The following is a 22,258-nucleotide window of genomic DNA, read 5'->3' on the forward strand; positions in this document are numbered from 1 at the left end:
CCAGATTTTCAAATAGTTGTATCTCGACCAAATATTGTCCTATCCTAACAAACCATACATCAATGGAAAGCTTATTTATTCCGATTTCAGATGGTGTATAAATCTCAATTTCGAAATATTGACCCTTATGAGTATGACTGGTTTGTGGTCCGGGGTCACATTATACCATTGTGATTTTGGTGTGCATATTTTGAAATTAAATTAAGAATAACTGCAAAGCAGGCATTACACAATATGTTTAAATATTACAACAGAAGGCAGAATGTGCAGTTGGTGAAGGTGTGGGTGAAGCGGTTTTGAGTGGTTATGTAACAGTAATGCCAAATGTCACCCCATGATGGCAGCATTTTCTAATCTAAAACAATCCACCATGTCTCTCTGCATCCAGTGTCATGTCAAAATTCATATTCTTCCAGACATTGTCGATTTTCATTTTATTTATGGTTTCTTGTTTTAAATGGTTTCTTATTTAGATAGTCTGTGAATGCCTTCCTAAACCTGCCTCAACACTCATCTGCACGAAGGAAACATACAGTCAGTCACATTGATGATGAAAATTAAATGAATGAATGAATGTCACTTCAAAGCGAAAAATGTAAGGGTAAAATGTACATAAAAATGAAAATATTTGCTCCACAAGTGAAAACCTATTTTTATTTACAAAAAAAAAAAATTCCATTAGCCCCGACTTTAAGCAAAATATATATAAATAATCTAAATCAGTTTGTTTCTATATTTGCTAATGAAGGACACAGACTGGAAGGGGCAGAACCGAATGTTTACTGATATGAAATCAGTAATGCTATTTCATCTCTTTTTCTCTGTTGCATTTTAATATGATAAGACTGTCACCGAGCCTAAATCAGGAGTTTGTCTTTTAAGAAGTGGGTTGCATATGCATTATGATGTAAAATGCTATTTAAGAAACATCTCCACCATAACAATGGCACTTGTCCAGTCTTCCTAGATTAGCAGAGAAGGACGTTTGTTTTATCACTGCAGCAACTCTCTCATTACCTCTCGCTCTCTATTCAGCTCAAACACTCTTCATCTGCTTCATTAAGTGTGTATCGTCTGGAGGGCAAACATGAGAGGATGTGTGTGGGAGTAAGCAGGGCTATGTGTGTGTGTGTGTGTGTGTGTGTGTGTGGTGTCGCTTTCAGTTTGTCTTTTAAGAAGTGGGTTGCATATGCATTATGATGTAAAATGCTATTTAAGAAACATCTCCACCATAACAATGGCACTTGTCCAGTCTTCCTAGATTAGCAGAGAAGGACGTTTGTTTTATCACTGCAGCAACTCTCTCATTACCTCTCGCTCTCTATTCAGCTCAAACACTCTTCATCTGCTTCATTAAGTGTGTATCGTCTGGAGGGCAAACATGAGAGGATGTGTGTGGGAGTAAGCAGGGCTATGTGTGTGTGTGTGTGTGTGTGTGTGTGTGGCCTTGCTTACTGCATAATTAAGCATCAGCAGCAGCGTGTGGAGGGCAGATGCAGACAGACAGAATCAAACGGTGCTGCGGAGGGCACGGCCCATATGACCCCCCCCCAGACTGCTACAATATGCTAGCTTCAACTCCTGCCTCCACATCTGTCTGTCTCTCTCTGCAGCACTGATATCTTTGTTGCTTCGGTCACAGTGATATTACCAAAGGTAAAATATAAGCAGACAACTGAAATGCCAGCTACAGACATCAGGGAGGCAGACATGAGTTGAATGCAATGAAACACTCAAGAATAAACTGATATTTGACAGTTCAGTGTTAGTCTGGGAATTGTTTTGCTGTGCACCGCAGGTATGTGTGAGCGAGTCAGTCAGTCTCTGAACAAGTGAAAGACCTTTCAAGGCAAGACACCACAGGTGAATAGGGGAAAAAAAGTTAACTAGTAGATATCGCCATACTTCCCCAGTTGATTAACCACAGAACATGAAGACAGTTGATTTGTATTACAAAATGTTGTTTGAATATGCAAATGAAGCATTATCTGATTAAATATGCACTTATTTGCATACAACTACAGAACAGAAATCTGAACATTGGATAAAGCTATTTTTAAAATTCGTTCGTTTTGTTTACATTTTTTACAGAGGGGATTTAGAATCTCTCTTTCTATCGTGCCATTTAAATAAATAAATAATTGTCAACAGCCATGAAAAAAATCACCATGTTAAACACAAAATAAATGAGGCAAAACATTAGAACAAATCTCTCTCAGAAAATAGATAGGAATGAAACTGAAAAGTTTGGTGAAAGTGCTAGTGAAGTGGGTAAAAAAAAAATCAATGGTTTTGCCTGTAATGTCTTGCTTTAAAATAATAAACTAGGGCTGAGAAAGAACATCGATCGACTGATTAATCAAGATTTCCTCTTTTGAAGGATTTTGATTTGTAAAACAGAAAAAAAAAATAATAATCTGTTGCTCCTAATGAAACTAGAGCGGTTTGCATTCTAAACAGAATTTGCTAAAAAAAATACAGCATTTATGGCAAAACAAAAGCAAGTCATAACTTTCTATTGAGTTGCCCTTGGGAGCAAAAACAAACATACAGTGTGACCAGTGTAGTCCAAGAACAAATGACTATTTTGAGCATTTTTTGGTTAATCAAAAGCACGAGTCACACATGGATTGGCTCATCTTATGATCTTATTTGATCATCTTATCATCGTCTAATGATCTGAGAAAAGGATCAGCTCATCAGAGTTATCTGTGCATGAATGGGACTACATTTGTTTTTGATCCAGTAAAAACAACCGGTTTACAGTGTTATCATTGCAGCATGATCACAAACAAATTACTCTTACTTGAATAAAACATACAATGAAAACATAAACTAGGCCCATTCACGAACAAATGACTCTTACAATCCAATCCTTTTAATAAACCACGTTCACTGAAATATGCCCAAATTAATCTGTAAAAAATCCTTATCCAGCCTAAGAAAAAAAAAAACACTGCCTACAGACAGACCACAGACCACAAGCGTCAGCTGGCTGAGTCTGGGTAAAAACAGTGATAATCTGATCAGACAGTCATTAAAAGATGAGCTCTATGGGGCGCCTTCACCCACTGTCTACCAGTGCTATGAGCTGAGCTAATGCTGGCTAAAATAACATGCAGACTATTGAGCGAGGCAGAGACAGGACAGAGGAATGAGAAGGGAGTTTAATGTGCCGGATCAGACCCCAGGCTGCAGCTAGTAATTAAAACGCACTGTCCATATGTGTGACTGCGATAGAGAGAATGTCGTGGGGATTATAGTGAGCAGGGACATTGAAGATAAATGCTAGCAGACACCTCAGGCAGTGTTCAACACTGGTCATTTCTGCTCAGCTAGTGAGGAAGTATAAGTGACTTAACAAATGAATCAAAATCTAAACGAGATAAAGTCTGATATGCTGTTTAGGTAAAAGAAACACACCGGACAAATGTATGTATAAAACGAAATGCCTTTATTTATACAATTTTTAAAAAGCAATTTAAAGCACAAAGACTTTAATAAACATTTGTCCTGCATAAAAACGATCGCACATTGTGCTTCCTTTGCAAAGGAAACAACCACTGGGTGTGCCGCTGTTGTGATCCAATACAACCATTTATTGCATACACATGAAATACACCTCGCATGTCAATTTATAACCCAAGAATGAAATAAAACAGAAAAAAAAGAAGAGCGAAAAAGATCAACCTGTTCTACTCTTTTCTACGGTTTCACATTTCTAAACTGCAGCAGCTTGCAGAGGAAGGCTTTGCACATAGACCAGACTGGAAACATTGTTTAAAAAAAGAGAGAGAGAAAGATGAGAATAAATTATAGTTGTGCTTTGACATTGCTTACTTGTAGGAGTTCTCAAATTCAAAAAAACGTTTGGTAAACTCAACTCGAAAAGGAGGCTGCTTTGAAACAAGGCTTTCAAGAACATAGTGTTCCAAGTCTCTCTTTTGCCTTTTGAAATATGTAGCACTGAGCGCTAGCTCTACATCAAGATTTGCACACATCCCCATTGATAGCAGTGATTAATAATATTCCCAGTTCCCTTCTATACCCACTCCATTTTATACAAATCTAGACTGAAGGTGAAAAAAAAAAAACAGTATCAAAAGGCATTTCTTCGGAAGAAGGCGGCATGTAACTACCACCTCAAAGTGTTCCATTAGTCACATCATCTTTCCAAACTAAAAAAAAATCCTAGACAAATGCTCCATGGTCTTCCAAACAGCACAATACAAAAACTAAAGTTTCAGATAAAAATAACCCAAACTTTAAAGACTTTGGTACAGTATAAATGAAATGTAGCTCTCTGCCTCACTCATGCTAATGTCTTTTCCCCTTTAAATATATGTCTGTCTGTCCATTAAGCGACAAGTATGAAATGTGCATAGTATTATATGTGAGATCTGTGTCGGCGAGACTACAAGCAACCTGATTTTCATGAGAAAACATGATTTTTAAACCAAAAAAGGACAACACAAAAGCTATGCCTCCGGTCTAAAGCACCCATAGTTTCTAAACTATCTCTGCCAAACAAATCAGAATCCTTCATATCAAACATTCAGAAATGCCACATTTTTCTTCTCTGACATGTATTTTCTAAAAAAAATCTGAAGCCAAAAGCCCACACTGGAATGAGAACATCTGTTTGTAATGGTTCAGAACAGCAGGATGCCAGATAATGGGATAAAATCTCGGCATTTTAGCAGCTGTGGTTAGGTGAGATTAAGATCGACAGGATTCAGCCAGGTGGAGCTTTTACTGCTGAGGTCAAGCGGCTGAGCGCTCTGAGAAACATCGAGAAGTGATGGCCAAAACTCTTTTGAACTCCATCTGCAGTCTCAGACACTTGGCTGCACTAGTCAGAAGGCTGCTGAAATGATTTTGGAGATGTGAGGAGACGCTTTTGGGGAAAAAAAACAAAAAAACGGTTGCTATAGTCTTACATGCAAATCATTTCAATATATTAATGAGGAAGTACTGATCATTAGTATCGGTTTAATACATGAAACGGCATCTTTTTGCTTGGTTGAGATGCAAGTTATTCAACTAAATGTGAAAGAAACATTTTCATTCATTTGCTCCACATTACGGCAATTGATGTTACTTATAAAAATAATATCAAGAGAAATAATACAGCGGTCCAAAAATAAATTGTACAAAAGAATCACCTGATAAAAAAAATTTTGATTTCAAATAATCAAGTTTAGGAAATGGGTACAGCTACAATAACCTAAGTTGAAAATTCCCTTATGAATGATTCATTGCCATTAAGGCATGAGAGTGAGAGAAAAAAAACTGGATTGATGTAAAAAATGAAGTCATAATTCATTACATGGCTGTATAAACGCATCTTCACCACACACATTCATGCCACACAAGTAAAGTGCATGACCAGTCTACATGTAGCACAATTTAACTGAGGTTTGATGTCTTACAGGGATGAGCACCAGCTACACAACCATTCAGAGTCCCTCAGATTTCTCAAAAAGCAGCCTCTGCGTTTGTTAGTCCGGGACAGTGGTGTCTTAAAAACTACAGCTATGTTTCCTGAAATCTGTTGTAAACATGAAGCAAGTGACCTGCGACCACCTCTCTAAAGCTTTAAGTGCATTCTGGGCAGGACTGGGCCTAGGATTAGTGACCGCTCAATCTGATTGTGGAATCATGAAATGCAGACCGAAGGCTGGACAGTGGGTTGAACAAAAGGCGAGTAAACCTTCAGTGCTCTGTGACATATAGTAATGCTACACTTGAGGACATATTCAGCATTTTTATCCATAGCTTATATGCAATAATGTTCTGCTCACAGGCTATGAACTTAAATAACTATTGCAGCTAAAGTTTGTTCTCTACGATTTATTTCTCGACAATTGATGACTAATTATCTTCTGAGCTTTACTTTGGAAGAAGGTTCTGAAAGCTCCTTTGCGATTTCTCATCTTGACTGAAGTGAGCCCAAATGTGGCAAATCTCAGCAGACGTGTTTCTCACTCAAACCTGCAGATCTGGAGCTTTGAATTTTAAATACCTAAGCCCTCCCTCTTCCTTATCCAGACACATGCTGCAAGCAGCTGCGTTTGTACCTAATTAAAACCTCAGCACAGATGCAAGAAGCACTGCAATTACTGTCTCAAACAGAAAAATCTGAAGTGTTCAGCCATTCTTTCTCCTCGCTAGACACAGTGGCCCTCAGGGTGGCAGTCGGGAAAAGGAAGTGAGGGCCTGAAGAGATCGTAGAGGTGTGCTCCGCTTTAGTTGTGCTTGGCCCTCCCTCCTTTCAGGTAGCTTTTCCAGCGCTTGACGAAGTCCCTGAAGATGGGCGAGTTGTCGATAGTACCCAACAGCTGGAGCTGGTTGATGTGCGTCGTATGGTAGTCCCAACGGGCCAGATTGGGCGCCGTGCCCAGTACAAAGTGGCGCAGGTCATAGATGGTGCCCGACCCCGTGTCGTACAGGGGCAGCATAACTTTTAAGGACTCCATCCCCTTGCTGTACAGCTGACCTGCGTCCCGACCGAGCTTCTCACCCGCGGTTTGCGCCAGATCATACAGGCCTATGAGGGAATAGATAAACCCGTTCAGAACGAAGGAGCTAGGCATTGTGGGGTACTCCTCGTACCAGTCATACTTGTTCATGAACACAGCTTTGACGCCGTGCTGCTCCGATGGCAGTAGGAAAGGTCCGATGGCACGCAGGGCAGCCCTTAGGTACGTCTCATCTTTTGTCATTAGATAGGCACGCACTAGAGTGGACATGGCCTGCCCCTGTGCCATGGCCGAATACCAACCCGGCTCCAGCGCACGGAAACCGTCCCCAAGTTTACGAATCACCATGATCGGCCAACCGCCGCGCTCGTCCTGGTTGCGCACCAACCAGTTGCTGGCGGCGAAAAAAGCCGCCATGTGCGAAGTGGTGGAGATTGTGATATTGTCTATCATCCCGTGGCCGTACACCACTACCTTTACGACACGTCGCGGCATGGTCTTGGTGGCTTTGACCGCTTTGGTGTTGGAGAGGCCAATGCCTTTGCGGAGGTCAGTGAGAAGGTCACGGGTGACCGTGGTCCATGCAGTCCGAGGGCCGATCCCGTAGGTGATGTCGCGGTCCTTGAAAGAAATGAGCTGGGTGGTGGTGACGTAGTGGATAATAAACGGAGGACCTTTCTCTGTGGTCTCCAAGACGACGGAGACACTACTGTTAGATGTAAACTTCAGGTCAAAAGAGATGATGAAATCTTTAGTGTTGCCAAGAGGAAGTGAGACGCCCTCTGAGCTTTCTAGAAACAAGGAATAGAAAAAAAAACAAGTTCAGCAGGAACAGAAATTTTAGCTTCGGTACAATAAGCTCATGGTGTGGATACTAAATTAGTGTCATAAGCAACAAATAAACAAACTTAAATGACTATTAAAATGAATTGACTATGACTATAAAAATGAATTTTATGAACAGCACAGTGTAAACCATTACAAGTATAAAAGTATAATATTAATAACACAAGGTCCTTGCACACTGAGTCCAAAATTTTCGTATGCGTTTTTTCGTATTCGTCATCCTAAAAATACGTCACGCACAGAAACCTTGCACACTGAGTCCGATGCGTATTAATTATTCCGTTGTGAAAAAATTTGCAAAACAGTACTAAATGGAGCCTTCAAGCAGTGAGGATGATTTTGTTGTCCTCTCGCTTCTTAAAAGGAGAAAAAGAAAGGAAATATTGAGTCCATCCAATCCTGAGATATAGAGAGGAAGGAGAGTTCTCACTCCTTATTAAGGAGCAGTGGGATTATTACGGGCGATTCAAAGTTTACTTCATGATGTCAGTGGCTCAGTTTGATGCTTTGCTAGCGATACTAGAGCCACATATTAAAAAGAAGACCACCAATTTCTGTAATCTCGGTGTGCAAGGATCTTTACGGTGCTTTGTGCTGCGAGACGAAGTGGATGAACTTGACATTCTGGATTTTGGCGTTCGCCTGTAAGGAGGCTCTGAATTGTCAAAACACCTCTCAAAATGCTTGCTACGGATGCGAAAAATTTTTTGACGGACGAAAGTTTCGGAGGCAGCGCGTAAACGTGATTGACACAACGTGAGGTATTTATTTTTCAACGTGCGAAAATTTCGGGCTCAGTGTGCAATGGCCTTTCATTTTTTTGAGCCTCTATGTATTTTTGACAATATTTTTAAATGGATTATAAAATGACATAAGGGTGAATAATTGGTGACAGAATTGTTCATTTTAGATGAAATATTCCTTAAATAATATGTAGCTTAATGCAGCTCGGCTAAAAAAAAATCTAATATTATTAGGGAAGTGTGAATTTGTTGATGAATGTCATCCTGTGTGGCAGATTGGCATGAAATGTGGCATTGTTTGCAGACTGCTGCTGCTTCATTTACCACTTTGTGTCTATATACAAATTCCATATTTCACTTGTACTTCACATTATCGCTATTTGCTGCACATCACACCAAGTAAGCTGACAAACTGTTGTCAGGTAACAAAATCTGTGAAATACTGATATATTTTTGGCAAATTTTGGCTTCACTGTGATATTAGTAGTATAACACGTCGTCTACAGTGTCGTTCTTTTGTTTCCCTTACAGTATCATTTGCATAAACAAACAAGTACACAAGAACCCAAACAAGTATAGATTCTCACACACACTAAGGGATAGAACTAGCAGATAGTCAAGGCACAAGGTTTCACTAGTCACTTTCTCCTGGGGTTAATTAAACAGACAAGTTGGTGTCAGAGAGGCAGAAAAGCTCAGACCGTGAACAAACTTTAAAACAATTCATCTCACATCGGACAAAAGTTGAACACACTGCAGTGCAATTCGCTGCAAAGCGAGCAGATCAGTTTTCCAACTCTCAATCAAAGTACTTTATCTCTCTTTTTACAGAAATGCACATTCAACACTTTATCCTAAAGTCATCTCTCACTGTTAGACTCAAATCCCTCTCGCCGCCTCTGTCTGTGCTTCCTTCTGACAAGGTTACGCAGAACAAAAAGGAAACCAACTCGTACTCTCTACTGAGAAGAGAAAAGAAGGCATGAAAGAGCATGATAACAAGAATGAGGTTGAGTACTTGAGCAAAAGAAAACACGCAAGACAGAGTAATATCGACAACATTAAAGCAACACAGAAAAGAGGACAGGAGAAGCATAAAGGACAAAGGCAAATCAAAGGAAAAAAGATGCAGCAAAGGACATTTTGGCTCAAACAGCCCCTATCACTATTTAATGCACTCATAAATCCATTACTTAAGGCAATGCAGAGACTAAGTGGATTTGTACTGTCCTGCTCTGATTACCCTCCCATCAATAGCAGTGATATGGAGGACGGAGAGAGCAGAAGGGAGGCAGCGCCCTGCTGGAGCCTTGGACCCAGTGTGTCCTAGTTGGCCCCACTCTAATCAATGCTCCGGGTGATGACACCAATCACTGCCTGCCAGCGCGACAGCCCTGCTAATTCTAATGGCTATTGATTAGCTCAATGCTAAGCACGGTGTGTCCAAAACTCCAAAAATGCTGCCTTATCATGCAGTATCCTGAGGAAGGAACAGAATGTACTGTCTACTGTGAAGCCTCCATCTGTTTGATTTCTGAAGGCTGCATAGATGTTTCCGCCACTATCTGTGATACCCCATAATCCCGTGTGTGCAATTTGGTGACTGAAAGAATAAAAATGCTGTCTGATGAAAGAAGTTTTTTTTTTTTTTCATGATTCTATTTTTTACAGAGAAATAAGCATTGTAGACATTAAACAGCCTCTGTTATCTATAAATTTGAATATATTTTAAAAAGTTATTTCTGTAATGGTAAAGCTAGATTTTCAGCAGCTATTACTTCAGTCTTCAGTGTCATATGACCCTTCAAAAATCATTCTAATATGCTGATTTGGTGCTCAAAATCATTTCTTATTATCAATGTTGAAAACAGGTTTGTTGAAATAGTGATTTTTTTTTCCCAGGATTCTCTGATGAATAGAAAATTCAAAATAACTGCTTTTATTTAATATAGAAATTTGAGTAAAACTTTATTTTAAGGTGTCCTTGTTACACGTTACACGTACTTGAACATGTACTAATATAATAACAATTAATTATGCATAATTACATGCAAGTAACCCTAAGCCAAACCCTAATCCTAACCCTAACCATATAGTAAATACATGTAGTTAATTAATATACATTTAAGGGCCCCACTTTATATTAAGTGGCCTTAACTACTATGTACTTACATCAACAATTAGGTACAACGTACTTATTGTGTTCATATTGTATTGCAAAACACTTTTGCTGCTATTGAGGTGGGATACGGGTAAGGTTAAGGACAGGTTTGTTGGTATGGGTAGGTTTAAGGGTGGGTTAAGGTGTAAGGGATGGGTCAACTGTGTAATTATAAATGTAATTACAGAAATTAATTACAGATGTAATTACATGCAGGCATTTTTAAAATATAAGTACAATGTAAAAACATGTATGTACACAATAAGTGCATTGTACCAAATTATTAATTTAAATGTAAGTACATAGTTGTTAAGGCCACTTAATATAAAGTGGGTCCCATTTAAGTAATATTTCAATATCAATTTAATACCTCCCTTCTGAATAAAAGCCTTAATTTCTTTTTTTAAAAATCATACTGACCGCAAATCTTCCAGCGGTAGTGTATGAGGCATTGTTAATAGAGTGTGTTTTGACGTTTTGAGGGTGTTTATGTGCATGCTCAGTGGAGCAGGACTATAAGGGGCCATGCAAAGATGCTGATAGAAGAACACAGAAGAGATAAGAAAACAGGTAGGGATGAAGCAACACTCTATTTCATCAGACTAAAGGGTTTGCATGGCATTTTAAAAAGATAAATTGTTTTAGTCCTGAAGCTGAAGAATATAGAATAAAAAACAGAATGGAGTGTATAAAGAACAAAAGAACACCAGACAAATGAAACTAGACAAAATAAACTGAAAGCATGTAGTTCAATATCTGCTTCGGTACCTGGAGCGCTGAACTGTCGTACTGATGTGGCTCTGGTCTTGTCATAGACTCTGGTGAGAGAACAGCCTTTAGGGACAGTCCACGCGCTGGATCTGCTGTCTCTCTCCTCCGCTGTGTCATACACTTCCATGTGTGGTGGCCGCTCTGTCAGGTTCTTACTGTAATGACTCAGGCCATACTGAGCTATCTGGATAGCATAGAAATACCCTTGAGGGCCCCACTGGGTGGACAAAGGTACTCCTGTAGGGAGGAACCAGGTAAAGAGATATTAGAGACTGGGTGTTAAACTGAAGAGAAGAGTAACAAATATATATATATGTACACTACCATTCAGAAGTGTGGAGTTAGTATGATTGACAGTATGATGAACAGAGTCCCTAAAATCCCCCTTAAAATGCTATAAATGTAAACATAACGAACTATAAACATAAACAACTATAAACATAAATGTTCATTACATAGCTGAAATGATAAAAAATGCTAAATAATTATTCCTCTGAGTAATGCAGGTTATTAGTATTTAGACTCCAGTTTCTTTTTGGTTGCCAAGCAACATAGCAACTTACCACATTAACACAAAATTCAAAAATCACAAGCGTTCATACACAGATTGTTTACCTTGGTCATTTTTGGCTTCAAATTTGAAGAATTTTGAAAATTCAAACATTTCACATTTGTGTTTTAGCATGTTATCCATTCATACTGATATATCTTTATAGCATACTGATGTAGCTTTATAGCATTTTATAGCTTTTAATGTGGAGTCTTTTTTGTTTTTAACTCAAGTGTGATAATGTGAAGCAGTGGTTTCTGCATGGATGTCATCTTCATTCATTATACATAATCTTGTTTCTGGATTCATGACTTTTACACAATTTAGATCAGACACACAATCCAGAGTACACAGCGACAAGTGAAAACATAAACTTTCAATTAGCCAGAGATATACAAAAGACTAGTGAACACTGGGAGGATAAAGCCACTGAAGCCCCTAAGCAAATAGTCTTGGTCTGTAAGTTGTGCTTTCGGCACTGACATAGATGCGAGTTACAGTTCACCAGGCTTTCATTCGCCCTCTTTCTATCCTTTTTTTTTTTTTAACCACAGCTCATCTAATCTACAGCCTGGAATGACAATAATCAAGCCACAGGCAAAACACTGCGACTGCGCTGCTGGTTTATAGTGGGTTTGAAAGGATCTATTCACAAACATACACATAAAAAACCACATGCAGGGTTAAACACAGACATAAGGCAATATAGATGACAAACACACCAATGAGACTGCCTCCCGCTTTCCAGGACGCACACATACACATGCTGGCTCTTTTCCACTGCGTGGTACGACTCAGCTCGGCACGGCACGGTTCGGCACGGTTTGCGTTTCCACTGCAGTTCAGTACCGCTTTAGAGTGGGCAGGATTATTCACATGTCGTTATAGTTGCGCCGCCTCTATACTACCACGACTCCTAAAAAAAATACTTTTTCATTCCGCGTCGCCCCATCAAGCTCTCGCTGGATCCGCTCCTCTGCTATCAACAAGAGGAACGTCTGTTCTTCCGTAACAGACAACAAAACTTTTTGGTTGTTAAAAAAAAGGTGCGCTCGTTCTAAACAGTTGCGTTCGATCCTTCGCTGGCTGTGCTGATTCAAATCTAGCGGTTCTGTTGTGTTTGTGTCGCAAGTTCAGTGACGCAGGTAGTGACGATTCTCTACGGCCAATCCGTGATCAGCAGAGTTTACACGTCACGTTTTGGTAACGGTACGGTTCACTTGGCACCCCAACCGAGGTGGTACTAAAAAAAGTACCAGGTACCAGGTACTGTACCCAGTGGAAAACCCCCAAAAAGTGAACTGTACCGAGCCGTACCATGCAGTGGAAAAGCGTCATCAGGATCATCATCCTGCATCAGGAGGCAGACGGGCGCTGTGGAGGCGCTCCCTGGCCTAGATACTATTCAGAGCACTCTGATCCTCTGCTGGAGGAGACGCCATCCCTCAAACTGAAGGAGGAGGAAAAAGGAGCTCTCTTTCACTGTCACCCTCCGTACTCATCTCCTTTTCATTCCTTTTTATTCTCTCTCCCTCCTTCAGCGGAGACTGATGAGTCTGTCCGCTGTCTCTGATAATAGGCTCTCTGCTCTAACAAAAAGCCGCAGGCTCATGTGGGTTATTACCTCTGAGCTCAACACACTGTTTTTGTGCCTCTGATGCTTGGGATGAAAACAAGGGGAACAGAACCTCTAATTAATCTTTGTTTTGGGTGAGCAACACCTTTCAAAAATCGCCATATTTCTTACTACAGTGAATTAAACCTTCTGAGGCGATCAAAGCGGTTTTCTGTTGGCATAATAATTTTGACCGTTAAAAATACATGCTAATTGATCCAACACTGACGGACACCAGCAGGTCACACAACTTTCATACCAGCACCGTAACATTCCTTGAACACTGGATTCAAGCCTGTTCTTAAATGTTACACTTGTGTTTTGAGGTAGCGCTTGCTTTAATTTTCCATGGTTACTGGAGGAAGCAATGCTTCAAACCTCAGATGATTCCCTACAGGCTCCTTCATTCCTACACAGTCATTACTGCTACAGAGCTCCTTTGTAGCGTGCAGAACACAGAGCGACTCCATGTAAACAGACTCAGAGTAATGGACTGGCTCTTGGTTATGGAGGAGAAGAGGCTAGAAAGGAAACAAAAGTAGGGGACTGCTACGAACTCCTTTGCTTTTGTGCTGCCACAGACATTGAGAATTTCATCTCAACTCACAGACAACCCAATTTTTCCACCTGCCACAGAAGATTATGGTAGAATGTGCCTCTTTGCGGTGCTACAAATAAAGGGGGTCCTTTGAATGCACACACAAAACAAGGTCTGCATGTTTTAAAAGCTTTCACCAGAAAAGGGTCGAAAGTGGTTTAATCCTGAATGCTGATCAATGACTTTGCAAAGAGTGAAAGCTTACTGTAGAATGCTCTCCGTTTTTGAGCAAGTGAAGTGAGCAATGGTTGGTTTACACCAAGGGTCACCAGACTTGGTCCTGGAGGGCCAGTGTCCTACAGAGTTCAGCTCCAACCCTAACCAAACATACCTGAACCAGCTAATTAAGGTCTTACTAGGCATAGAAACTCACAGGCAGGTGTTTTGAGCTAAACTCTGCAGGACAAGTTTGGTGACCCCTGGTTTACATTGCTTGTCGTTGGTTACGCCGACGTACACTCACACGTGCAAAAAAAAAAACAGATTCGGCCTGATTGGAATTAGTTTCATATTCATTTAATTAAAAAATTCTTCCACTTTGTTTGGCATTAGTATCCTGTGAAGCACTGCGAAATGCTTCACCATCTTCAGTGAATAGTAATGAAGTTGTGGTTTGGAAGGCATTCTTTATACTCAAGTATTGATCAGACTGACTTCATTTTCAATACTTCCTTAAGAAGTGATTACTTCATTACCCAGTCTCATTATAAAAGAATATAGAAGAGCGAATGGCACGGACGACTCTCTATTCTCTTTAGAGAGCATCACAAACTTTGTATTATGGTGGTGTTAGCCTGATGTGATCCAAGAACTGGAGTGAGACTGGGATCAGAGTTCTGCTCTATCAGTGTGATGGCTCAAACAGGGCACTTAACCCCGTCTGCTGAAGGACGGTCCTTGCAAAGAGATAGAGAGGTGGAGAGAAGAGTGAGCCAGCAGGAAATGGCTGAAAGTAATCTGTCAGGGCAGTGAAACAGTGATGGATCACTGACACAGTGGAGAGAAAAATGCAGTTTCTGGACAGTAAAACGCCTCTGAAGGACACAACCGAGACCACCATAATCAGCTTTTTCCTGTCAAGGAGTGTCATCTCGGAGTTCATTTTAAAATGCTTGTCATTTAGGTTCCTTAACAAAAAATGAAATGATTTTGCTTTAATTTGGTTTTGCTTTTCCTCATTGACATTCACCAGAAGACACATGGGAGTCTGAGTGCAAAATTATTCTCCATTACATTTAAGGTCATCAAATCAGCTCTTGTGATTCAGTTCTTGGCTGAATCAATCCCACTTTCATTTGCTTAATGTATAGTCCATTGAGGGTGCATTACTCACTAAGAACCAGACGTAGATCATTCGAGCCTGGCTTCCAGGAAACTCCTCTCGGACTGCACTAAATGACTATTAAAGGCCACTAACAAGTTGTGTTAGAAATGAGGCAGGTCGCTTTGCCTCTCACTTCTCCCAGTGTGCCACAATTAAGTGCTACTTTAATGTGACATGTATTTAGGTGAATCTTGATGATGAGGGAGAAAGTAACTGTGTGAGACACATTAGGAGAGCCAGTTATGAGTAGTCCCAGGCACAATCTGCTAATTTTTCTCGCAATTTCTGCTCTAATTATGAGGGAAAAACCAACAGAATGGATTTAAACATTGTAAAATGGCCAACAGAGCTAAGAATACTAGATTTGTATTGGTAGCGGAATACATACTGATGACAGTGTGGACTGAAAGAATAGTCCATACAACTTAAGACAACCTAACCTATTGAACACCAGCTATTAACGTTCATCTCAGGTGGACCAAAATAAAGTTTCAGTAACTAAACTTGGTTAAATTAACTTGGTTTGCTCTTCAGTGTGTTGTGTTTTTTGACAAATTCAACCAGTCATGGTGAAGTTCTTTGGTAACAAGTTGCCTCTCGATATTTTAGTCAAACCAGTGTTGCATATTGCAACTCTAGCATCATTTTTGGTGAAGTGTGTTAACGCTGTTGACATGTTTACCTCTTTTTGTTTATCCACATTATGTGCATGACATAATGTGGAAACAGTCAAAACGCATCTTTAAAGTCAAATAAACAAATGATCCAGAACCAAGAAATCTTTTTTGGAGGGGTTTCATTCGAATACATTTTTTTTTTTTGCCAAACCTTTGGTGCATCACTATTGCACTTTTGATGCATGTTTAAAGACACAAGTTAATACCAGGTGTAAACTGCATTTACTTGTGTTTGAACACCTCTGTATAGCTTTACTAAGCAACCATTATCAGAGAAGATCGATCCGAAGTGAAGAGGTGTAACCATTACCACATAACTCACCTTCCACTCCACTGATGCACTTGACTCTGTCACGCACCTCCACGTTATACCCCTCAAAAGACATGAAGACTCCGCTGGGATGGTACGGCTCTCTCTGGGCGTATACTTTGGAGTAACTGTGCGAAAACTCGAATCGATCGTAGCCGTCGTACTGTACCACCTTGCCGTACACCTCAAAGTACTTCTCCATCCAGCTGAAGGGCAGGTATACCTCACTGCCTTCTCGGCGGCCCCTAATGGTGACATCGTCATTGATCAGGCAGTCGATCTCTTCGTAGCGCATTCCGCTGACCACAGGTGGAGGTTCTGGGGGCTGGGGCTGCTGCGGATGGCTGTCTATTTTTGGGCTGGGAGGGGGCTGGGGGTGCCGAGGCAGGAAACGCAGCGCTTTCTCGTTCGTACACTTGTTCCACAGAACGACCGTGAGCAGAGAGAGGAGAGCGCAGATCACTATCAAGGTCTTGTAGTGAACACGGGCTGCCAGACAACGCATCATCACTGCTTACCTATGACACAAACACACAAACATACATTAAAACGCATTCTATGAAAGACCTATTGGCTAATCTGAAATAACAGGCAAACATGCAATTACATATTTATACTCCCCACACTACACCAGTGACATTTCAGATCTAAGATGTAGAGTAATCAGTAATCCAGTCAGAGGAAATTTTATGCATACCTACATGGAATTAATCAGAGTTTAAAAGGTCTAATCAATATTTTTCCCTCTGCATGAATAATCAAACGCAGCATTAGAGAAATTCAATATCTGTCTGGGTGACTGCGTACACTGTTTTGCATATTGCTTCTAAAACTCATAGCAGCAGAGGAAAAGCAATTTTTTTTTTTTGTTCAACTACATATTTATTGTTAGTGGTATAACGTGGCATTTGACCAAAAAACAAGCACAATGGAGCCTGTTTATGGATTTACTAAAACAGCAACATTTATTTTTGCATGTTACTTATATTATGTTGGCATTATTTATACTATTATAGTATTTCTTTTGAAATGGCTTTTATTTTCATATTTTTCGTTTTCATTTTAATTTTAGTTTAGGTTTTAGTAATTTTGTTGTGCTTTTGTCATTTTTGTATTAGTTTATAGTTTTTTTTTTTTTTCAAGTTATTTTTCAGTCATTTTTATGTTATTTTTATTTAGCTTAGACTAGGGTTGTAACGGTATGAGATTTTCACAGTATGATAATCGTCTCAGAAAATATCACTGTTTCATGGTATATATTAAACAATCATTCTTAGTAAAAATTACTCTTAAAAGAATAAGAATGATTTTTTATTTATAAATTTATTATTTAAGTTATTTCAGTGAGCAAATTATTATTTAATAATTATATAAATGTAATAATTATATTATTTAATAATTATATAAAATATCACAACAAACGTGAAACCATTTTAATGAAAATATTGAAGTCTCCCTTCTGGAAAAAAAAAAAAAACTATTAAAAAATAAAGCCATACACCTTATGTATATCTATATCACACTTTAACATTTTAATTAATGTTTCAAAATGTTATCAAAAGAAAATTTTACAGCTTTTATTTTGGCAAAGTTCTTCACAACAGAGGTATACTAAGTTAAAACATGGACAAACATGATAGTCCTTAAAAATAATGTTTAAATAAATTCATTATTATAAAGAATATTGTTGTTGTTATAACTTTGAAGTACATTGGACAATGCTAATATATTTGTCATAATTTCAAGTTAAATCGAACTTATATTTTGATGGGTTGTAGCGGACCTTTGAGTTTCAGAGTGTATTTGACAATGGTTTTTCTCAAATAAAACTAGGAAATGTTTAAGTTTTCTCTCAGAGCAGCTCTGCTGATGTTCATGTTTATGTAGACTCTGAAAACACCATTAGTGTCATGCGTAATTTCAATGTGTAGTAGATAAAAAGGCACCACTCAGAGACATGCAGAAACAAGCAGATTATTTATATAGCAGTCTCTTCGCACTTCACAGACACATATCATACCTACTTTTGACTTATCCATCCATCAGAGTGCGCGTTTTATGTGACATCCTCGTTCTACTGTAAAGTCCATGTTCACAACTGCACTGATTCCCTCTGCATCATGGAAATCATACGGCCTTAATTTTTTACACCTTCATCTGCACGGAGGGATGGTGTCCGCAAATATGAGCGAACATGTTAGATGTATTGCCTGCTTTTGCAGCCACTTTGCGTCCACATTTCTTGCAAATTGGATCCTTCCTCAAGGACAACCCCGCGTTCGTTTTTTTATATCCAAAGTATTCCCATACTGCAGATTTTAACTTTTTTTCGGCGGGGATGGAGGTTAGATCTCTAGAATCTCGGTCTCTGTCATTTTCTCCACTGTACGTGCGTGTAAGCAGCCAAGCGAATGCAGAGTGAAGCAGCAGAGTGGAAATAAGTTGCATATATGCGGGTGAGGTTTTTTTTCTTCATTAATTAATTAAAAAATTAAAAACGTAGCAAATGTTTTCGGTATGATAACCATGCATGTTCAAACCGTGATAGACCGTCATACTGGTATATCGTTACAACCCTACTTTAGACAAGGCAACTTAAATTCTAATTTTGTTCTAATTTATGTTCTAATTCTAATGTAGCAAATAAAAAATTTAATTAAACATGTAATTTTTATTTTATTTTACAAAGAAAATGACTATAATAGTTTTAGTTAACTAAAAACTTTGTTAAAACTGTGGGATTTAGTCAACGTTTCCATTGAAGAAAAATCATTATATCACAAAAACAATTTGGGAATGAAAATTGAGATATTCTGATATTCTGATCTGATATTCATCTCCTTGAAATGAACTATTCAGGTCACACAATTTTTTAAACTGCCCAATTGCCCATCTAGGAACTTATTTGGTAAATGTGTTTCCACTACAGTTTATATGCACGTGTTCTTACTAAGAAAATGAAATATCCACCAAAAAAAGCATAGAAGTTTTTTTGTGTGTTTTTTTTTGTGTGTGCACACTTTGGAAACTTTAGTCTCATTTTGATTTTTCCATTCATCATTTTTGATGCAATAGCTCAAACCCTGCATAAAAAATATGGATGCAAACCCTACTGGCAGTTTATGCAATGACTATGTTCTTACAATAGTCATAAGCAAAACAGTAAAGACATATCTTTCCTCTTTTCACAAATCATATTCTGCTGATGCGGTTTCTGTACTAGGGAGAGAATCACATTAACTTTGTAAACTTAGCTCATAACGTGAAATCAGCAGCCTCTTACTCATATCATCTCTTCTCTCTTTGGCATGTTATCTTCCTCGCAAAGAATAAAAATCAATAAGCAGAACAGCACTGCCTCTCACTACAGCTAATTACTGTGCTGGGTTTGGCATGGACAACACGCCAATGCCATCATTAGCAGTCCACACCACTGTGAATCTAAAGCGAAGTCTAAGGTCAATGGAGAACGAAAACGCATCAATCCATCAACCCAAACCAAGTGCCACATAGTGCCAAACACTCCATATTTAACGAACTGAGCGGAAAGGGCCCAGGCATGATGAATGGTAGAGGTACGTACACGCCTTTAGCCTGCCCTACATACGTATTAGGTGGAAACCTGATTTCATACACTTCTGAAATATTCACTGCTATGGAAGATCATTCTTTCTTCCAATCTTCCCGTTTAATCCTCTTTGCAGAGTTTGCACTTGTTTCACAGACCTGTCCTGCGCTCCATCTCTTTCTAATCTCTCCCCGCTTTACTTCGTCTTCCCCATGTCGGCTGTTCAGAGCATGCGGAGGAGGGCAGCGTCTGACTGCACCGTGAAAGATAAGCAGCTCATCTCGTTTGCAGAGGCTATAAATAATTTGATCTTTGTGGCTTTCGCAGGCTGAGTTCAGATGCCGTTACTCTGAGATTCAGGGACATGCTCGGAAAGTGCCATCTGAATCCTAACGTAGAGCACCTGATCAAGCCTCACTGATGGAGCATCTGGATCAGGCGGCCTACCGCAGTGCAGGGTGCATCTGTGTACAAGGATAATTTGCATTCAAATCCACTAATAGGCAAGAGATATGGCTGAGCTCTGTATAATCCAGAGATCAAACTAAAAACAGGAGGAACATGGATGTAATCCCTTCTCTGAACAAGTGGCACAGCGGACTTAAAGGAAGAGCACACTACGTCCTAGAGAGCATCATACCATTCTAGATTTAAGAAAATGGCTTTTCGTAGAGATGCTTACGGCTGGTAATAGGAGTCAGGGATGAAAGCGGTTTAACAATGTGCTGTCCCCACAGCTACAGCTGTGGCCGATCAGCTCCTATGAGGAAAGCAGGGTTCAGCTGACTTATTAAACTCAGTGCTCTCGAAAACTGAATTCAAAACAAGCACATCCATCTCAGTAGAGCTCTCCCCATCAGAATGCGCTTAGCGCTGTCTCAGTCACAGAGACGACCTGACGCTGGCCACGCCCCCTCTGCATCCTCATCACGTTGATTCATGAGCTGTTCTTTCATGTAATGCAGGCCGCTATCGATTCACCACATCTTCAGTTGTTTCCTGCTACCTGGATCAGGACCTCAACACCCACAGCTGCCCTGGCCAATCCAAACACAGCTGTATAACTATAATCTTGTCACTGTATCTCATACCATAATTAATCAACGTAACTGCTCGTTCAAATAAAAAAAAAATCTCTTGCCATTAGTCTGAAATTATTGCAAAGGCAGCTTAACATTACAAGACTCAAAAGAGATAAATAAATAATTTAATTTAGATTTATAACATAGTTATGACTAAATTCACTATGTAATAAAAAATAATATATTCTTGTATAATATAATTAATTTATAGTTAACATTGTTATACTACTAATAATAATAATAATAATAATAAGCTCAAGGTCAATCAACAAGAAAATTACCACATTCAATTACATTCAAGTACATACATCTTGTATGTACATATATGCACTAATTTTTGGCAACCGGAATGAATCCAATTCTGAATCCAATTCAAAGATCTGCAATGTGATTCACATATTTGTTTACATCTGCATCACATTTATTTCAAGCAAGACTTCAGCACATACATAAGTTGCTATGTTCAGAACAGGAGAAAGCCACAGTAATAATGTCACTGGAGCTACCGCGACTATAATTTTAGCAAATATTTAGTAAATAAATATTCAGTCTTATCAACTGACCAGCTTGTAAAACGTGACGTAAATAAACATCCGCATCTTTGTATGATGTAAGGCATATGTAAAACATATGCATCATGGCTCTGCATGAAATCTGAACAAGATATCTGAATCTGATGAAAAAAAAATAAATAGTCACATTCAGCTGTTTACATGCTTACTTTTTCCTTTTGACCAGATTATCACAGGTCTTCACTCTCCACACCCCTTTCAATCCATTCGAAAATCCATTCAGTACGAGACCATTCGGATCAATTGTGGTGTTTACATGAAGGCTTTTCTATCTGAATGAACCATCAAGCTGTTATAAAAAACATTATTTGGGTGCCTGTAAACACAGCTAGCGTGTGTATGTTGGGGGGGGTATTATGAAAAAGGATATATTTTTTAACCATGAATACCCATTCCTTAATAACAAACTCTTCCTTCTCTTGACCTCTTTGGCAGAAGTCCCACTCTCTTTTTCCACAATACTTTGATTCTGCATCATGTGTAAACAACATCAAGCAGTCCAGCCCACTGATAATATCTACCTGGTAGGGATGTAACGATTCACTCAACTCACGATTCGATTCGATTCACGATTTTGATTTCACAAATCGATTCACGATTTTTTTATTTATTTACAAAATGAGATTTAAGACAAATTATAAATTAAATGTGTCCTTTTATTATTGCTTGGACAAAATGCTGCACATTTCTTTATGAAATTGAAATATAACACTATAATAATATACTAATATAGCACTTGCATATTATTGCTCTTTTGTTGTTTTGATTGCTTCTATTGTCCTCATTTGTAAGTCGCTTCAGATAAAAGCGTTTGCTAAATGACAAAATTTAAATATACTGTAAATGTAAATAACAAAACTAAATTGAAATTTTAAAACAAGCCCCAAATCAAATAAATAAGTAACACAAATAAAATAAATCTCTTCATATAAACAAAATAAGGCTTTGTCTGTGCTTTC

General features: G+C 38.9%; 1 protein-coding gene across 2 annotated transcripts in view; it reads right to left on the minus strand.

Moving 5' to 3' along the window:
• Positions 1 to 3,512: 3,512 nt before the first annotated feature.
• Positions 3,513 to 22,258, minus strand: part of LOC107663974 (D-glucuronyl C5-epimerase-like) — a 62,092-nt gene continuing 43,346 nt past the window's right edge. For both annotated transcript variants that reach the window (XM_016454415.1, XM_016454414.1), the window contains 3 exons: positions 16,090 to 16,595; positions 11,001 to 11,240; positions 3,513 to 7,273 (listed from right to left, as the gene is read on the minus strand). In XM_016454415.1, coding sequence (XP_016309901.1) covers positions 6,249 to 7,273; positions 11,001 to 11,240; positions 16,090 to 16,585 — 1,761 coding nt within the window. In that variant the 5' untranslated portion in view covers positions 16,586 to 16,595 and the 3' untranslated portion in view covers positions 3,513 to 6,248. The remainder of the gene's footprint in view (positions 7,274 to 11,000; positions 11,241 to 16,089; positions 16,596 to 22,258) is intronic.

This window comes from Sinocyclocheilus anshuiensis, unplaced genomic scaffold (assembly GCF_001515605.1).
Source record: "Sinocyclocheilus anshuiensis isolate Anshui unplaced genomic scaffold, SAMN03320099.WGS_v1.1 scaffold2129, whole genome shotgun sequence".
Lineage (NCBI taxonomy): Eukaryota > Metazoa > Chordata > Actinopteri > Cypriniformes > Cyprinidae > Sinocyclocheilus > Sinocyclocheilus anshuiensis.